At 43.3% G+C, this 19,477-nt stretch overlaps 3 protein-coding genes and 1 pseudogene across 3 annotated transcripts; 2 read left to right on the top strand and 2 right to left on the bottom strand.

The window, feature by feature from the left end:
- Positions 1-915: 915 nt before the first annotated feature.
- Positions 916-2,003, top strand: LOC144463489 (histone H1-like). The gene has a single exon (XM_078168127.1). The coding sequence runs from the start codon at positions 1,130-1,132 to the stop codon at positions 1,739-1,741; it is 612 nt and encodes a 203-aa protein (XP_078024253.1). The 5' UTR covers positions 916-1,129; the 3' UTR covers positions 1,742-2,003.
- A 185-nt stretch (positions 2,004-2,188) lies between these two features.
- On the bottom strand, positions 2,189-3,545 carry LOC117258382 (histone H4). The gene has a single exon (XM_078168126.1). It carries the CDS (start codon positions 2,725-2,727, stop codon positions 2,416-2,418), a length of 312 nt encoding a protein of 103 aa, XP_078024252.1. The 5' UTR covers positions 2,728-3,545; the 3' UTR covers positions 2,189-2,415.
- A 1,372-nt stretch (positions 3,546-4,917) lies between these two features.
- On the bottom strand, positions 4,918-5,383 carry LOC117258152 (histone H2B 1/2-like). Its single transcript, XM_033628751.2, has one exon. It carries the CDS (start codon positions 5,381-5,383, stop codon positions 5,009-5,011), a length of 375 nt encoding a protein of 124 aa, XP_033484642.2. The 3' UTR covers positions 4,918-5,008.
- A 7,964-nt stretch (positions 5,384-13,347) lies between these two features.
- On the top strand, positions 13,348-18,112 carry LOC117254988 (THAP domain-containing protein 6-like; annotated as a pseudogene).
- Positions 18,113-19,477: the final 1,365 nt, after the last annotated feature.

Genomic DNA, 19,477 nt, shown 5'->3' on the forward strand with positions numbered 1-19,477 from the left:
ATAAATATAATGAAAACATACATTCTATCCAAACTCCTCTTTCTTGCCAATATATTTCCGCCAACTCCCAGCATATTAAAACAACTAAATAAACAATGTGTGAACCTGGTCTGGGGAACCACCAGAGAAGTCACTAAACGTGACCTATTGTTTAAAAGCAGAGAGTATGGAGGCCTTGGCGCCGTTGATTTGAGCGTTAGATTGATGATTGCCTTTGTTAAAAATGTGTCAGCGGCCATCTCTAGAAAAGCACCCTGGGTCGGTCTTGTTAAAAATTGGGAAAAAAAACGGGGCAGTGCAAGACAACACCCTTATTATAAAGTACTATATTCAGACTTTTTACATGAACATAGATGTGTACAAATAAACTGGGTAAGGGATACAAATAAACTCATTTTTAATAAAATAAATGATTTTAAATATGGTGGTGTAATTAAATATAAAAATATCTTGGAGAGAGATTATATGAAAGTAATCAAAATAATAAATGACAAGAGATACTCAGAGAGCATCAGGGACGTCCGCTGACTCATTTCAGTTTCCAGGCTCCCTGTAGTGCTATTGTTTCATGGAGCTGTTATGTCACAACCACAAAATGCACCATGAGCCTCGGCCATCATCAGTGTGTTTGCTGACACCAGAATAACTTCAGTTTATTCCAAAGTCATCAACAGCAGACGGTTGTTTTTACACTGAGTCCCTGAACAAACATGTGGACTGCTGGAAAAGGGCTTTGATGGAGCTGTGATGCATTTGAAGTCATTTTAGGAGAGAAATGAGTGGGAAATGCCGCTGAGCAGTGCTGGCCACGGCGGTGAATAGGTGAGGTTTGGAGGCACCACAGACAAAATGCAGAGAGCATCAGAGCTCTACATGACTTGAATATGAAGAGACACAAGTCCGCTATCGGCTCCCTTCACTGTCAGCCTTCAGCACTTGTCCCACATTTAGTTTTTCACCTTTTCTCAGTCAAGAGAAAACACAAGTGCTCCAGCTTTCACACTGCACAGAGGAGCCACGGGCTGAGTTGAGTCTCCACGGTTCTCACGGTGTGTTTAAGGACAGCCTCCTGCTCGGAGCTTTCAACAGTCCAGTCAGACACTCTCGTGTGTTACTCGGCAAGAACAATATGGCAGAAGAAGCTCCAGCTCCGGCCGCCGCGCCGGCCAAAGCCGCCAAGAAGAAGGCACCTAGACCGAAGAAGACCGGTCCCAGCGTCGGCGAGCTCATCCTGAAAACTGTGGCCGCATCCAAGGAGCGGAGCGGCGTGTCTGCGGCCGCCCTCAAGAAGGCTCTGGCTGCCGGAGGCTACGATGTGGACAAGAACAAGTCCCGCGTCAAGACCGCCATCAAGGCCCTGGTGGCTAAGGGCTCTCTGGTCCAGACCAAAGGGACCGGGGCCTCCGGCTCCTTCAAGATGAGCAAGAAGGCTGCCGAACCGAAGAAGGTCAAGAAGCCGGCCAAGAAAGCCGCTCCTAAAGCCAAGAAGCCCGCAGCGCCCAAAAAGCCCAAGACAGTGGCAGCTAAGAAGCCAGCAGCCGCTAAGAAGTCTCCCAAGAAGGCCAAGAAACCCGCAGCGGCCAAGAAAGCAGCCAAGAGCCCCAAGAAGGCTGCAAAGAGCCCGAAAAAGGCCACCAAGAGCCCCAAGAAGGTGGCCAAAAAGGCCCCTGCAGCCAAGAAAGCCCCCGCAAAGAAGGCAGCCAAGCCCAAAGTCAAGAAAGCAGCAGCCAAGAAGAAGTGAGCTGTCATCAGTCTCATCAACAAACTACTCACTAAAAGGCTCTTTTAAGAGCCACCCACACCATCCATAAAGAGCACTCTGTCATTAATTAAAAGGGTTGTTTTGTGCTGTTTTTAAACTTAGCCCTTACAATAAATTATCATGGGGAAGTTTTATTTACATCAATAGATGAAAACAAAAAAAAGCATAATTGATTGTATCACTTGTACTTTGTTCGTGCTATAGTGGGCAAAACAAAATAGAGACACAACTTGCAACTCGCAGGTCCTTCTCCTGCCTGCTGCTGTCAGACTCCATTGCTCATTATTATAATATAAATATTAATATATATATATTATATATAATTGCTGTTTCTTATTCGTATTTTTGTACTTTTTTTGCATGCCTTGTTTTTAAGTTTTGATATTTTTTATCTGACCCTTTCTCCTTGGCCACTGTAACACTGGAATTTCTCAATTATTACCTACAGCAGACAAAATTATTAACACTAATGCATCAATAATTACAGGCTAATAGAATATTTTAAATAATTTTAAGAACTGGTATGAGTGACTCATAGGAAAGCACCTCAAATGGGAACATACAACGGTATTAAATCAACAGAAACGAGCTCTTGAGATGTTGTGGGTGGCTCTTAAAAGAGCCGTTGTGTTGCAGTGAGATGAGACGGTGATTTATCCTCCGAAGCCGTACAGAGTGCGGCCCTGCCTCTTCAGAGCATACACCACATCCATGGCGGTCACAGTCTTCCTCTTGGCGTGCTCGGTGTAGGTGACGGCATCACGGATGACATTCTCCAGGAACACCTTCAGCACACCGCGGGTCTCCTCGTAGATCAGACCGGAGATACGCTTCACGCCACCACGGCGAGCCAGACGGCGGATGGCGGGTTTGGTGATTCCCTGGATGTTATCACGGAGAACTTTGCGGTGACGCTTGGCGCCTCCTTTACCGAGTCCTTTTCCTCCCTTGCCGCGACCACTCATTCTGTCCGAATCTAGTTTGAACCGAAGCAAAAACTGAAAGTTGGTTGTTGTGAACGTGGGTAAATAAATCCTTGCTGCGGACGTAGTTGAGCTCTGCTGGGCGGAGACATTTGTTCTAACAATAGAAACTAGGACACTGATGAACCCTTCACCTTCACAGTAGAGGCGGGAAATTACTATTCTGCTGTGAATGACTCATCTTTAAACCGCCTTTTTTGTCTTTCTTTTTTATGAGAATAAGAACAAAACATCAGGTAGTTCATGAAAACCATATGAAACAAAAAAAAAGTTTTACATAAGTATATTTAAAATATATGAATAACAGTATTTCAAGATAATTGCACAAAATAAACAAAACAAACAGAAAACACAAGAAAAGAGACAAAAATAAGATACAAGGATGTTTTTTAGGAACTAAAAAGAATAACTGAGTAAAAATTCACTAAAATTCATTGACTTACATAATGTGTGCTTGTAAGTAAAGCAAAGTTGAGCATTTAGAAAAACAAAATTGATGAGCTTCAAAAGTGCATTTATTTGATATCTGAGGTCAAAGGAGAAATACTTTTTGTATTATTTTTTACAAAGAGAGCAGGAGGCATTATGGTCTGTAAATTTAGCAATATGATAACACTATATATCCGAGTCAAAGAAATTGATTCTCTGAAAGGAACTGAAATTAATGTACAAGCATGAACTGTTCACAGGAAAGCATATTGCCAGATGTATCAACAAGGAATTAAAAATATAATTTGTATCTCCTTGGAACCATTTATTAAAGGATATATATTTGTTTCTGATAAGTTTATCACAGTTGTTCCAGAGAGACGTTTTATGAAAGGTCAATTTTTGTCTTATCCTTCTGCCTGATGTAAGAATTGTGTCACAGTGAATACGCTGTCCTTAGTTGGTAAACAGCATTTTTGTTTCGTATCAAATCTCCATTAGTCACGACAGGATATGTAACTGTAGCACTTAATTTGAGTCTTTATATCCTGAAGTCAACTGTATGACCTTGTAGATGATGTTTTTGGCTGCTGTATCACCTTCCATTATTTATTAAATCATCTATTGACTAAGTTATAGTATACTAAATATATACTAAATTTAACAAAGTCGTCTGTCTCTCACAAACCTGACAACAAACAGTTTTTGATTTACAAATGTATGTCTGTGAATTCTATAAGAAAAGGTAAAAATTCAGGAGGTGACTTTGATCATCTCTGCTTATGAATAAAAAGTTTAGCATTTCGAATAACAACATTAATTAGATATTGAAGAATACTTTTATCTGGATCATCATAATAACAAATACTATCCCGGAGGTCAAAGGAGTAAACTGAATTAGTTTTCAAAGAGGTGAGATTCCAGATCGCTCCAAAATCTTTTGGATATTTCACATTGAAGAGAAAACAAACAACCAAACAAAAAAGATTAGACTTTATTAATACTTATTATAATATGCAACTGTACAGTTAATCTGAGTCTTTATATCGTGACGTCAACTGTATGACTTTGTAGATGATGTTTTTGGCTGCTGTATCAGTTTCCATCACTTATTAAATCTTCTATCAACTAAGTTATAGTAGACTAAATATATGCTAAACTTAACAGTCGTCTGTATCTCACAAACCTGACAACCACCAACAGTTTCTGATGTACAAATGTAAACTACAGAGTTATTCACCAACTCAATTCTCCAGAAACAGTGAGATGTTAACGGCTGGTTAATCAAAGTATAAGCAGGAGGAAAACAGATTGTGTTGTGTGATTTGGGAGAGGTGGATAATGAGGGCTGAACTCTCCATTAGATGATTCAATAAAATCCTGAAATATTCTGATGTTGAGATGATGAAAAACTAGAATGGGTGTTCACTTTTGATGTGTTTATTAGTTTATTAGATTTCTCTCCCTATGAAACATACAAGATGGAGCATTATATTAGTTTTAACTTTACTGATGTTGCATAGATTACAGGCACAAATACAACAAAACACTTCTAACCAGAGGTGCAGGATTATATAAAATATATACAAAACAATCAGTAATACAGAAAATAAAAAGTATTGGGTCTGTAACAATACACAGAATAGATTTAAATGGATATACACATGGAACATGCTGCTTATTGTAGTACCTAATTTTTCTTTGATGTTTGAATATTGTTTTAGTCGCAACTGTCTGGTCAGTAATACACAGTACTCGTTTTAGGAAAGTCTTCAGATAAAGTGGGTGGCTCTTAAAAGGGCCGTTGGTTTAGTATTAGAAACAGCATCAATGTTTACTTGGAGCTGGTGTACTTGGTGACGGCCTTGGTGCCCTCAGACACGGCGTGCTTGGCCAGCTCACCGGGCAGCAGCAGGCGGACGGCGGTCTGGATCTCTCTGGAAGTGATGGTGGAGCGCTTGTTGTAGTGAGCCAGACGGGAGGCCTCACCGGCGATGCGCTCAAAGATGTCGCTCACAAACGAGTTCATGATGCCCATAGCCTTAGAGGAGATGCCGGTGTTGGGGTGGACTTGCTTCAGCACCTTGTACACGTAGATGGCGTAGCTCTCCTTCCTGGTCTTTCTCTTTTTCTTGCCATTCTTGCTGACGCTCTTAGACATGGCTTTCTTTGATCCCTTCTTGGACGCTTTCACGGTGGTTTCAGGCATGGCTTCAGCCAGATGTTCCTCTCAAGTCGAGTGACATGTTCAAGCACAGAGGGATCTATTTATAGCTAGTTCATGTAAATATTAGCATCCACTTCTTGACGGATGGGGGGAAAATTGGGTTTAAAGATAGTGAAATGAAAGAAGTTTAAAAATGAGCGAACAAAGATATCTGTTACAACCACTGCGTGAACACAGTTAAAACTCAGTGTCTAAATTATTAGCTACTTTTTTATCAACTGTGTTTATACCTCCCCCCAAAACAATCATGACCTTAGAAAAAGTATGTACTAAACTTATTTGCTGATTGTAAGGTCACAAACAGATTTTTTAATGTATCAAAGCAAACATCATCAATTATTAGTTTGATATGTCGTATCAGTTGTTAAATCTAAAGGCTGAATACTCCTTTAAAGCTGTGTGCCAACTCCTCATCTACAGGTGTTTGGATTCCACTCCACTTTTATGTGGTTCAGTATGAGGCACAGTGGTGAATAGATATTACAGCTTCCTAATTACCGTAGGACTGTATACATGTAGGTATGTATGGTATAGGTAGTCTCAGCATACAAACACCTCCCATTTTTCTTCAGTGATCCTGCAAGCACATGAGAATTCAGTTCTTCTGCTATGACCTCCAGGAGGACATCAGACAGCGACTGGACCTGCCTGTCCGCTATCATCAGAAACTTCGACCTACGCAGCCGCTGTGAGAACTGCCTGGGACCAGAACACGCCAGCCTGGCTCTCACTCCGCGGTCGTCATGCCCGTACTGTGCTCTCCTTCCCCAGGCTGAGAAGCAGCGATGAGCAGACGCTTTCGCCGCTGTGGCCAGGGATGTCCATCCATGGATTATGCAGCTCACCCCTTGCTTTCCTTCCCCTTTCGGGGAAGCTGGAGATCGGCGGTGGCTCAATGGATATACACCCTGGGGTCTCCTTCTCTGTTTCTACCTCCCTGCCGGCGATAGGCGGTCTCCTCCGGGAGCTCCCGGACATAATTAAAAGAGCAGCTGCTTACAAAGATCTCATCGTGCCGCCGGCACAGGACGCCGCTCCTCCGGACGAGATGTGCGGGTATTTTCTCCTGGTCCAGACGGCCAGACGAGACCCAGTGTGGCCGCGATTCCCGGCCATCAAGAAGTACCAGGAAGGGGCGGCGGCAGGGCCGCAAAATGTGAAAGCACCTGTCCCCACCTACATGCCCATCACCAAGGCGGAGGGTCTTACCGACCGTGGCTTCCCTCCGGTTCCGCCTTTGGAGTCTAACCTCACGGCTTACTTCGCCGGTACCGCCGTCCTCCGAGGACCAATTGACCGCTCGTTTGGCCGACTGCGCTCATCAGTGCACCTTCCCAACGTCAGCGGTGGCCAACAACATATCGCTGCTGGCCTTCTCCATGACGAAGCTGGCTGCTCAGACTATGGAGCTGCCCCCGATGTGGCCAGCGCCACCCTCACCTTGTGCGCCTGCGTCGCTGTCTCTCAGGCTCGGATCGCAGCATGGCAGACCATGATCCACAGGAACCTGTGGCTTCAACAATCCAAGCATCCAGGAAGGACCTCCTTGAGGCGCCTATCAGCCCGGATGGTCTGTTTGGGCTGCGTTTCCACACCATGGTGGACACCATGACGTCAGCGTCGGAGGAGGCTGAAAATATCTGACGGCATGTTGCATGGAACCAGCCTGCTGCGCGCGCCTCCGGTCAATGGCGGGACCACCATAGACAACGTGACTAGCGCATGCGCCAGAAAAGTCCCTTCGCAGCCGCCAGGTCTGCGTCTCACCGCCCTGCTTTTCCTCCATCCTCGCAGCCTGCCCTCCCAGCTGCACGGCAGGCTCCCCAGAGGAACAAGAGCAGCTGCGGGCCTGGCTCCTGGTCCAATCTTCCCCGCGAGCCTCCGTGGAAGCAGAGCAGGAGACAATGACTGTTTGGGGGGTTGTGTGCTCTGGAAATGTTCATAGTGTTGACGCTGCTCACTGTTTTGAAAGAAATAACAAATATTGTCCCTTAAGGAGCACAGATCCTATGAAAAAAACAGTCTAACCCTGAGTCCTGTGACTCAGCTGTTACTGTGAAACACACACCCCCCACACTGTGTGAGCTGACTGCCTTTTATCCTCTCAGTTAACAGACATTGCGGACTCATGTCATCAAACCAGCACACATATACACATACGCGCCTCCTCTACGCCTCGTGTGGACAGCATGCAGACACCATTGTCTGTTCTCAGCATCTCCCCCCATCCCCCGGTGAGTGAGAGCACTAAGAAATCTGTATGTCATGTTTACGGGCCCTCTCCCTCTAAACAGCGACTTCAGGATGCTGCTGCCTGCGTTCATTACGCACCTCCTCCCCGGCAGCAGGCTGTGGGTCCGTGTGTATTCCAACCTCCCTCCGGACCACGCAATGGCGGAGAGGGCTCTGACCTGGCTCGTTTCCATGGCAACCGCAGCACAACAGATGCAGGTACTCAGAGTGGCAGCGTGTATGTTCAATGGACAGCTGGATGAGCAGACTGATAAACAGAGGCTACACACCGCAGTTTGCCTCCCCAACCCCGCTGTACAATGGGATACTGCAAACCATCCTGTCATCCCGGACAGACTGCCTCGCTTTCCAATCGGAGCTGCAGGAACTCCTGACGAAAGCTGCTATTTCCAGGGTTCCCAGAGGAGAGGAAAATCAGGGATTTTACTCCCGTTATTTTCTGGTTCCAAAAAAAGACAGGGGGAATGAGACCCATTCTCGATTTATCTCTGTTTAACAAATCGATAATGGACAGACCATTTCACATGCTGACAATCACAAGAGTGCTGGAATGTGTTCATCAGGGCGACTGGTTCACTTCCATAGGTCTGAAGGACGGGTATTTCCACGTCTCCGTCATCCCGAAACACAGGAAATTCCTGCGCTTCTCATGCCAGGGAATATAATACCAGTACAACCGACTGCCGTTCGGGTACTCCCTGGCCCCACGCACTTTCTCCAGATGTGTGGAGACGGCCCTAGAGCCTCTACGCAGGATGGGGATGCGAGTGCTATTCTACCTGGATGACCTGCTTTTGCTGGCTCACTCTAGGGAAGAAGCCGCTCTACAAACAGCAAGACTGGTGTCCCATCTGGCGAGTTTGGGCTTCACAATAAACTGGAAAAAGAGTTCCCCTCTCCCCTCCCAGCTTGTCATGTATCTGGGAGTGGAATTAAATTCAGTCAGCATGAGAGCTCGGCTCTCGCAGCAGAGAGCGGAGGCGCTGACGGCTGTCTTGGTAGGTGCGCAGGTGGTTCATCCACCTGCGCATTGATCCCGTGCGCCAGCGGAGGCACATGGTGTCCGTCCCTCCGTCCGTGGATCCTGATCTGGCTCACTGGAAAAATCCCTGCATCCTGTCAGCGGGGGTTCCTCTGGGCAGAGCTGCGTCACACATCTCAGTGTTCACAGACGCATTTCTTTCGGGATGGGGAGGGACGTGTCTGTCGCAGGTGGTGGGAGGACAGTGGCCAGCTCACATATCTCTCCACATAAACGCGCTAGAGCTTCTCACTGTGTTGAAAGTAATACAACATTTCGCCTCGCTGCTGCAGAATCAACATGTGCTCATTCGCACAAACAACAAAGAGACAGCAGCTTACATAAATCGCCAGGGAGGAGTGTGCTCAGCGCAGCTTCTGAACATAGCCAGAGAGCTGCTGTGCTGGGCGCGCACACACTTACGCTTTATCAGAGCAGTGTATATACCCGGCGAGTTGAACAGAGGGGCGGGCATTATGTTGAGGGGGAGCCCTCATCAGGGGGACTGGAGATTTCATCCCGAACTGGTCTCCCAGACTTGGTCCAAGCTCGGCAGAGTGGAAGTGGACCTGTTAACCGCGCGCGGAAACGCACGGTGCGCTCTCTGGTTCACCCTGAGCGCGCGGGACAATCCTCCGCTGGGAGTGAACGTGTTCGCGCATCGGCCGTGGCCCAGAATGCTCCTTTATGCCTTCCCTCCAATCCCGCTCATCCCTCAGTTCCTGGACCCAGTGCAGGAAGAGCAGCTGTCAACGATTCTGATAGCCCCGGAGCGCACTGGCGCGTCATGGTTTCCATACCTGCAGCAGCTGGTATCAGGCCGGCTGTGGGAACTTCCGTGATGCGAGGACGCACACTCCCAGGCAGAGGGAGCAATCAGGAATTACCCGGTGATAGGCCAGCGTCTGTGGGCCTGGCCGCTGAACGGGAATGCTTAGAGAGGCAGGGGCTCTCTCAGGATGTGGTACGCGCAATCCAGGACGCGAGAGCAGTGTCTACCGGGGGGTCCTACACAGCGAAATGGACAGCTTTCCAGCGCTGGTGCATGAAGAGGAGTCTAGATCCCACTGTGTGCTCCCTGCCTCACGTACTCTCATACCTACAGCTACTAGTAAAAACTTATGCCGCTGCTATTTCATCTTGTCACGAGGGTTTTGGTGACAGATCGGTGTTTAGCCATCCCCTGCTAAAACGCTTCCTGAGGGGGATGAGGAGACTCCAGCTGGTGTCACGCTCTCTGGCCCCTAAGTGGGATTTGGCGCTGGTTTTATGCGCACTGGTTAAAGCTCCATTCGAACCTTTAAATCGGGTTCAGTTTAAGTCTCAGGATACAGGGAGATGGCAGCTCAGCCATCCTGCGTCCAAACCCGGCTTTCACGCCTAAAAGTATCACTAGCTCCGGCTCGACGGAATATCTTATGCTCAGGGCGCCTCACCAAGGGCAGCCCCCTTACTCTTCTCTGCCTAGTATGTGCGTCCCCTACATTGAGCGCCTCGCGCCGCTCACAGCGTCTGTTCGTGCATTACAGAGAGCAATCTCAGGGGCTTCCTCTGTCTGCACAGCACCTGTCACACTGGCTGTGTGAGGCTGTTTCACAGGCATAGCTCACATCTGGAGTGGACCCCCTGGAGGGCATTAGAGCGCACTCCACCAGAGGAATTTCATCCTCCACGGCTTTGCACGGAGGAATGACAGTGGAGGACATTTGCACGGCGGCTTCTTGGTCCTCCCCCTGCTCTTTCATTCGCTTTTATCTTCGGGATGTTTCCCGTTTTTCTATGACTCACTCTGTTCTGAGTATTCTGTCAGAGTGATGAATACTGGGGGGATTCGACTGCACGCTTCTCTCCTGCTCGTTGGCTTGTGGAGAGCTATTTCCCTATTCTGCGCCTCACTGGACTGTTACAATGCGTAACCTTCGTCTCCGCTTCCTCACAGGGTTATTTCTATGCCCTCATTCCTCCATGATATACATATTCTGTTCATCGCTGGACGGTTACAGTGTGTAGGGGAAATACCTCTTTGAGAATATTTGCACTTGTAATAATAAATTTTGGGGCACCATCCTCCTAACGAGGGAAGCGACTACTCAAATTAATAACTCCATAAATCACTTATTAATTTGTCAGCACGCTTATCAATAATGAATCAATCTCAATATCTGGGTTATGAATCCTCTATACAGTGATCTCAGCTCCTGTCTAAAAGATATATACACAGACAATGACTTGGCGATAAATGAAGATTTATTTAAACTAAATAAGTAACAACTGAATAAATGAATAGCAAATGATGATTATATGACACAACACAAAATTAACAGTAGTAACAGTGGAATGAAATGAGAAGTAACACTCGTGTGATTGACTTAGTTTGGCGACAGTGGGAGAGTATACTAAAATAGCCTAGGCCATATTATAACTGGGGAATGCGCAAAACCATTCACTTAGACCTAATGAAACCTAAATTAAAATCGGGATGATTAACTAAGCCTCCTGTTCGACCTCCCTCTTCACCGCACAGCGGCTCACTCAAGTTATGGAAGTTTTGGCCTACTTTTAGCAGCGGGGATCAAAGGCGAAGCTAAGGGCCCCTGGACTGTCATTCCGCTGCTCCTGGATTTTCCAGCAGAAGGGCACGGCTGTTTCACAGCAGGGAGAGCGGCTGAGTTTGCAATGTCCTGTGGGTGCCCAATGGGCCGGTTCACGCTGCAGAAGGCCTGTGGGCTGGGCAGGAGGACCATTGTGGCAAGTGGCGGGCAGCCGGTTCCGATGCATCTGGAGCTAAGAGGTTGGTTGGCAGGTGCTGGTCTACTTCGCTCTGGTTACTCGCTTATAATAATGTGGCAACAATATCGCTGCCTGTTTGACATTGCTGTCAAAGTTACTATTTTGCGTAAAAATGTTGAAAACACTAGAGATAAAAGAAAACTGGATCGAAAAAATTTCAAAGTTCAAATTAACTTTGCTCGTGAGCACAAAAGAGTTAAAAGCGTAATAAAGGAAATTACGCACGACAAAAAGGTAAAATGTGAATAAGTACGGCAGAACGCACAGTACGAATAATAGGGAATAACTAACAAAAGACATAGAGCAAAAGAACAAGAGAACAAGACAAGAGCGCAAGAGAAAAAAAAAACAAGAGCACAAGAGACAAGAGAAAAAAAAACATAAACCAGAGTTGCGGCAAGCGCATGGGTATTTGACTGGCCAAAAAGTGGGCGGCCCGGGTCAGGGAGACTCTCCTTGTGATGAAAAATATGTCCCCATGAGATATATTCAGAGGAAACTAATGCTTTCCTGATACGAGGTCATATAGGCCTACTTTGATATGTTACGTGCGAGGGACGCATACTCTTCCCACTATGGTCAACACTGATTCTTAACATCCAATTAAACATACAGATCAACATTAAATAAAAATACACTTATTATGCCGTGATATCAGCTAGCCTACGTCAAATACACACACTCTAGATTAACTCAATGACAATATATAATGAAAAACAAAATGAATGAGCACGTATTCATGCAACAAGTTGATTAATAATCCTTAATTATATCTTCATTCAAAATATGTAAAGCTGACTTCCTTGCGGTAACTCTTCTTAACTCCGCCACAAGATGGCAGTATGAGTACATGTTAGAGAGTTGAAGCTAATATTGAATTCTGCCACATATCAAAACTTTGTTTTAACAGGGTTGAAGCAAAGTAGGCTACCATTCAAAAAAAAAAAACATGATCATGTGCATGTACAAGTCAGGATATGTCAAATGGTCAACAAAGAGGAATAAGAAGAATAATCACTTGGAACATACATTTCAATTTTACCACACAGATGCATTTGTTCAGCGTCCACAGATCTCACACACCTGTCTGTTTCTATTAATGACAGACGTGTGGCGATCACATCATCGACTGAACTCAAAAATGTGATGCGTTGTAGTTCTTATTCCAAAAAAAAACAACAAACAAAATGGCTCCTACACTGTCATTGTCCCCAAACTGTACCTTTTGGGCTTTTGGGGCTATGCGATGCGTGCAGCGTGTTGGTGCTGGCCAACGCCATTAAATTCTTAATTCTTAATGGTATGTTACACCAGTGGATATGTTGATATAAATATAAGCTAATAACTACTGGTGGATTATCAAACGGCACCAATTAGCATAGAACCACTGTAGTAATGAAAAGTCTGACAATGACAAATTAACACCATTGAGTAAAACCAGCATCTAACAAATAATAATCCTCTCTCCCACTGAAGGGTTTGAACAAGTACATTTATTCACAGTGACTGTAAATACATGAGGCAAAAGAGTCAGAAGACCAGAAACAGAGACCCCAATGCCAAACATTTAAAAACATTCAACTGAGTTTTGATTAAGTAAAACTTTATGCAGGACATCTAAATGGGTATTTCTTTATTTTGGTGTCGCTACTTTGAATTAAATATCTGAGTACTTCTTCCTGAACTGGTCAGTACCATCAGCTTTCATATAGCAGCATATATCTAAACTATCAACTTGTTAGTTTTGTTCTTTATCTTTACTTCCTGTTGTTGTCAGTCAATATATCACCTCACACTTCTGTTCCTACTGTAAATACACATAGATGCCACACCCTGGCTTGTGGGATGCGTCAATACCGCCGCCATCTTGCCTAGGTGCTCTGACCGGTTCAGACCCATGTCAGACTCGGCAAAAATGCCACATTTTTGCTCTGCATTTGGGTGTACGAACAAGAGAAGTATTAAAACCAAGCAGAAGGGAATAACATTCCACATGTAAGAAGTTGTTTTACAATATTTTACTGTTACGAACAAGTTTAATGAGATATATATCTCAAAAAGTGATCCTTCTTTTAAGTTAATCAAGTAAAGTAACTGTCCTGATCTGGTCCTAACGCCAAATTAAGCTAACGCTATGTCACACAACTTAAAGAAAAAAGGTTAACATTTATATAATATTACTTATAAAATTATAATGCTTTGTCAAACAGCTATGTCGGTGTATGTGTTATTCCAAATTGTCCACTATCTGTTTCATGGCACCAACGTGACATAATGCAGTATAACGTTAGTAGTTAACTTGTGGCCTGAATTGTAACTACAAATTATGTGGAACTGTGTTTTTCTGACACACTTATTTTGTGTGTAGTTTCCCAAAAAAACACAGATAGAAGACGGGCATGGGTAGCAGCAGTGAGGAGAAAGGACTTTGTCCCGAGTGACTCCTCAGCCATCTGTAGCTGTCACTTCAGACCTGAGGACTTCGACAGGACTGGGCAGACTGTGCGTTTAAGGGACGGAGTGACTCCCTCTGTATTCTGTTTTCCCGAGCATCTTTGCAAAGTTAGTATTGAAATAGTTTATGTATAAATAATGACAATCTAACACGTGTAATGCACACTAAACTTAACAATAGAAACACACTGTTTGATATTGTTCCTCTTGACTTACTGGTAAATAATTAACTTTATCTCCAGGTGCCCAGTACATCCAGGTCAACAAGGACATCCCATGCTGCTATACAAAGTCCCGATGTTCCGGTTCAGCCACCAGACAATCAGGAGGAGTAGACCTCAGTGAGTGAAACAATTTGTAGTTAAACACCTTTGCGGGAAGCTGGGCTTCTGTTACAGTGACATTTATGAAATGAGGACAATACATTTAAATTAATTATTTAAATATATGATTATATAATTACATTCATATTTTTCAGGATCATCAGTATGCCCTTGACCTGACTGATGTTAAACAGAAGTTAACTGAGGCACAGGAGAGGGTGGATGAACTGCAGAGAAAATTGCGAAATGCCAGGGATCGAGAAAGAAGACACACTAAAACAGTGAAATCCCTGCTCCAGGATTTAAAAGAGAAAAATCTGCTTACAGAGGAACTGCAGCACAAGCTGGATTCGTACTCAGGTTGGTTGAATTGCCCAGCTCCTTCATTTAACAGATGCATGTGTAACATTAATAATTTTGTATTAGTTTAAATTTATGTCTCAATACACACCTTTTGATTGCAGTCTCACCAATGTTCTCAAATATTTACTGAAATACTACAGTTGATCAAATTAGATTATTGGACTAAAAAAAAACACTATTTAGAAAACAACCTAACTCAGCTTCCAAATATTTAATATTTTGTAATTAAAGTATCCAACATTCTATTTGTTAAAAAAAATTAAATACTGTGATTTGTAAAGAATACACACATTCTTGGTTAGCCCACAGTTTTAATGTATGATGTTTTGTGCTGGTTTCATCATTAATGTATAGCTTGTTTTCCCATTTCAGATCTTCCAGTTGAACTCTTCAAGAAGGACGGTGTCTTCACCCAGGCTCAAACGGAATTTTCTCTCACGCTGAATTTGCATGGACCCAAAGCCTACAAATACCTGAGAGAAACAATGAAGATACCACTTCCACATCCTCACACTCTACAAAGGTAAATGTTTCCATTTCCACATTTTCATCCCATACAAGTGCTGAGTAAGTGCATTGAACAAATCAATGATTGGATGTGTCAGAGTTTTCTACAATTAAACAAAGATAAAACTGAAGTAATTGTTTTTGGAGCCAAAGAAAGGATTAAAAGTCAGTGCTGTACTACAATCAGTAATGTTAAAAAACACAAATCAAGCCAGGAATCTGGGTGTAATCATGGACTCAGACCTGAACTTCAACAGCCACATTAAGACAATTACAAAGTCAGCCTACTATAACCTGAAGAATATATCAAGGATTAAAGGACTTATGTCTCAGCAGGATTTGGAAAAATGTGTCCATGTATTTATCTTCAGTAGACTGGACTACTGTAACAGTGTCTTTACAGGTCTCCCTAAAAAATACATTAGACAGCTGCAGCTGACTCAGAATGCTGCTGCTCCAGTCCTCACTAAGACCAGAAAAGTAGATAATAGAGTCCTCACTAAGACCAGAGAAGTGGATCATATCATTCCAGTTCTGAGGTCTTTACGCTGGCTTCCTGTCTGTCAAAGAATTGATTTCAAAGTACTGCTGTTGGTTTATAAAGCACTGAATGGTTTAGCACCAAAATACATTTCTGATCTGCTGCTACGTTATGAACCATCCAGACCTCTCAGGTGGTCTGGAACAGGTCTGCTTTCTGTCCCCAGAGTTAAAACTAAACATGGAGAAGCAGCTTTTAGTTTTTATGCTCCACATTTCTGGAACAAACTCCCATAAAACTGCAGATCTGCTCCAACTCTCTCTCAGCTCTTTTAAATAAAGCCTGAAGACTTTCCTATTTGCTACTGACCTTTAATAAATCAGTTTTAAGGCCTTGATCAATATCTTACACTGCACTGTAACTTTTATTCTACTGTTTTATCTATTGTGTTTGTTTGTGTTGCTTTTAATTTGAGCTTTAAAGTTTGTTTACATTGCCTTGTGTTGCTTATACATTTTGTCTTTTTATTTTCATTTTATCTTGTTTTTAATGTAAAGCACTTTGTGTTGCATTGTGTCTGAAATGTGCTATACAAATAAACTTGCCTTCATCCTTGTCAAAAGTAAATATAACAGGTTATATGTCAGCATGTGTTGTGGTGTTTACACATTATCTATTGTTTTACCTGAAACAGGTAGTTGCAGACTGTGGACGCCAAGCCTGGCTTGAACACTTCACTTTTAGATATGGTGCAACAACAAAAACATGAAGATCCGGCAAGATTCGGTGAAGTGTGCCTTATGGTGGATGGCATGGCCATCAGGAGGCAGGTTAAGTATGACTCTCACCCAGAAAATGACAGGCTTTGTCAGTCTTGGAGACGGAATGGATGAGACCAGTGTGGCAAGTAAAGCCCTTGTTTTTATGGTTGTTGGACTGCAAGGCCACTGGAAAATGCCCATTGTGTACTTCTTTATCAGAACATTGACACCAGACACCCAAAAGGTTTTGCTGCCGCATGCCTTGGAGGCACTACATGAAAGAGGGATTAAAGTGGTGTGTGTAACTATGGATAGACATTTGGCCAACATCAACATGTGCACCATGCTTGGATGCCAGCTCAAGCTGGGGAGTGGCCTCTTTGAATCCATTTTGTTTGAGGCCATGTGGCAAGGTGAGTGTGTTTGCTGATCCTGTAAGTTCATTTAGCTCCTTTAACTTTAGCTTATATTGTAGTTATGCTATGTAGTGTGTGAAATAGAGTATGGTGAATGTGCTAGGAAAGGTAGCATAAGCCCTGCTTCTACCTAGAGCTCGCATGTACGGAGCCTGGGTTTGGTTGAAGGTGGCAGTGCTGTTTGGGCTGAGAAAGCCATGCGTAAGTAAGGTAAAGGAGGTTATTGGGTTGGTACAGGGAGGGGAGCAGTGAGACCTGGCATTAGGGGAGTGTCTCTGGGACGCTAGAGATCACTGTCTAGCCTCCTGGAGGTGTCGTGGGACCAACTAGACGAAACACTGGTGAAAGGAGGTTCCCACTCGATGACCCCAAAGACATGCTAGTTATCATTGCTCATTGGTTTGTATAGTTAAGCCTTGCCATATTAGCTTATCATAGGGCTTAGGTTTTTTACTGAGTGTTGATCCTTTCTCTAGAGCACAAACTTCTTGTGTTTACTTGAACCCTCTGGAGTCTCTCAAAACATATTTTCCCCACCCATCTACAGGGGAAAATGTTTTCATCATGATGGACCCATGTCATATGTTGAAACTGGCGAAGAACATGTTACAAGCATACAGTTCCATCATCAGTCCTGCTGGTATTGTGAGATGGAGCCACATATCTGAGTTAAATGATGTACAGGAAAAAGAGGGTCTTCATGCTGCCAACAAAATAACAAGAAAACACATCAACTTCAGCAGTCAGAAAATGAAGGTGTCTCTGGCAGCGCAGACATTGAGCCGGTCAGTGGGGAAAGCTCTGCAAATGGTGAAAGAAGCTGGGTATCCACAGTTCAAGGACTGTTCTCCAACAGTCGAATTCATTGAGGTAATCCTTGAAAAGTTCCTCAGTACTCGTACTATTCAGCATTGTGTAAATGTTATGTATAGGAAAATAGGGCTGCAACAATTAGTCAATTTACATAAGATTATCAGGATTCCCAAGGTCAATTTTTAAAATTAATTTTAAAAGTAATTTTCCAGGTCTGGAAAAGTAATGGAATTAAGTAAAATCATCAAATATTTTGGAAAAGTTATGGAAATTTTTGTCTGTAATGTAATTAATTGTGCTATCTTACAGTAATCATGGACACAAGAGCTCCATCTCTCCTAAAATTAGGACACCCCAGGACCTCTACTCCAGGACCTCTAAAACTTCCTCCAGGACCCCTAAAACCTTCTCCAGGATCTATAATAACCTAATATTTGTGTTTCAGGTGATTGATAGATTGTTTGATGTGATGAACAGCAGGAACCCACGTGCCAAAGGCTTTAAAGCTCCACTAGGTCTCCTCAACTAGAAAGAGACATTAGAGTTCATGACTAAAGCCTGGCTTTACTTGACATAGTTAATGATGAATGATGGCACTCCACTTCATCGCTCAAAGAGGTTTTTTAGTATTATGATTATTTTTTTCTTCTTATAGCCATAAGTAAGGTAGATGCCACTATCAGGCCAGAAATTTTTATATATATTGTAAAGATTTTCCTAAACAGTAGCATCAGTTGGTGCCAGGGAAAATATTTGCAGTGTTGATTTTACATGTTGGTGAATGTTTCATGTTTCCTAACATCAATCATCTCACTGGACTAAGTAAACAGCTAAAGTAAAATAAATTATAATTTAAATCAGTATTACAAACAAACAAACAAACATGACAAACAAGAACAAGTAAGCATACCTACACCTAGAATGGCTTGTTAGAGGTGTTTACTTTCATTAAGGTTAAAGAGTAAATTGTTCTTTTGCAGGGCCTTCAAACATGAACAAATAATAACCAGAGGAATATAAACCTAAAGAAAAACATAATTAATTGTTTCAAAAAGATTTACTCTTTAAAACTTCTGTCTATGTTCATTTCATTTTCTTTGACGTTGTGTTCAAAAAACGTCTGCTTGCTGTTCCAGTTTGGTGTTCTTTTTGGTACCTTTGTCCAGTTCATTACTTGAAAAATGTTGTTTTGGTAATATGTTAAATGTATAGATCAACATCATTACTATACTACATTATATCTTTGAGTATTTGCGTGCACTGTTTTTTGCTACTTACTACAAAAAAAGTTCTCAGCAGTCTTCAATGTTCTTATTCTGTTTTGCGTGTGTTCAAGTTAAATTATAATTACTTTGAAATTATTTGATATGGTAGGACAGAGTTGATGGTTTTATACAGCAAGTATTTGCATACTGATGTTCTTATATATTTCAAAAGGTACCTGTCTGTGACTGGTTTCTTGATCAACATTGAGACACTGACCCTGATGATACCAGAGCTGCTTCAGTCCCAACGGTATGTGTGTACATACCGCTTCAGCCAGGATCATTTGGAGCTCCTCTTTAACTCCATCAGGGCCTCAGGTAAGAGCTGATGTTTGAGAGTTGAAGTTTAACAGCACAGTCCTATAAGGACAGAGGGTCTTGTTTTGTTTGGTTAAAAAAAACACGTGACTATGTTATCTCTTGTATAAATTCCAGGTGGATGGAACAACAATCCAAGTGTGGTCCACTTCCAGAGTGCCTTCATACGTCTCATGGTGCACTGCGGCATTTCTCCAGGAAACACAGGCAACGTCAGAACACAGGATGACACAGTGTCTGTGTCAGCTGTGGACATGTCATCTCTAGTGCCAGCTGCAGAGGCTGACACTGCATCCTCTCCATTTGAGTGT

Source organism: Epinephelus lanceolatus, chromosome 5, assembly GCF_041903045.1.
Source record: "Epinephelus lanceolatus isolate andai-2023 chromosome 5, ASM4190304v1, whole genome shotgun sequence".
NCBI classification, from domain to species: domain Eukaryota; kingdom Metazoa; phylum Chordata; class Actinopteri; order Perciformes; family Serranidae; genus Epinephelus; species Epinephelus lanceolatus.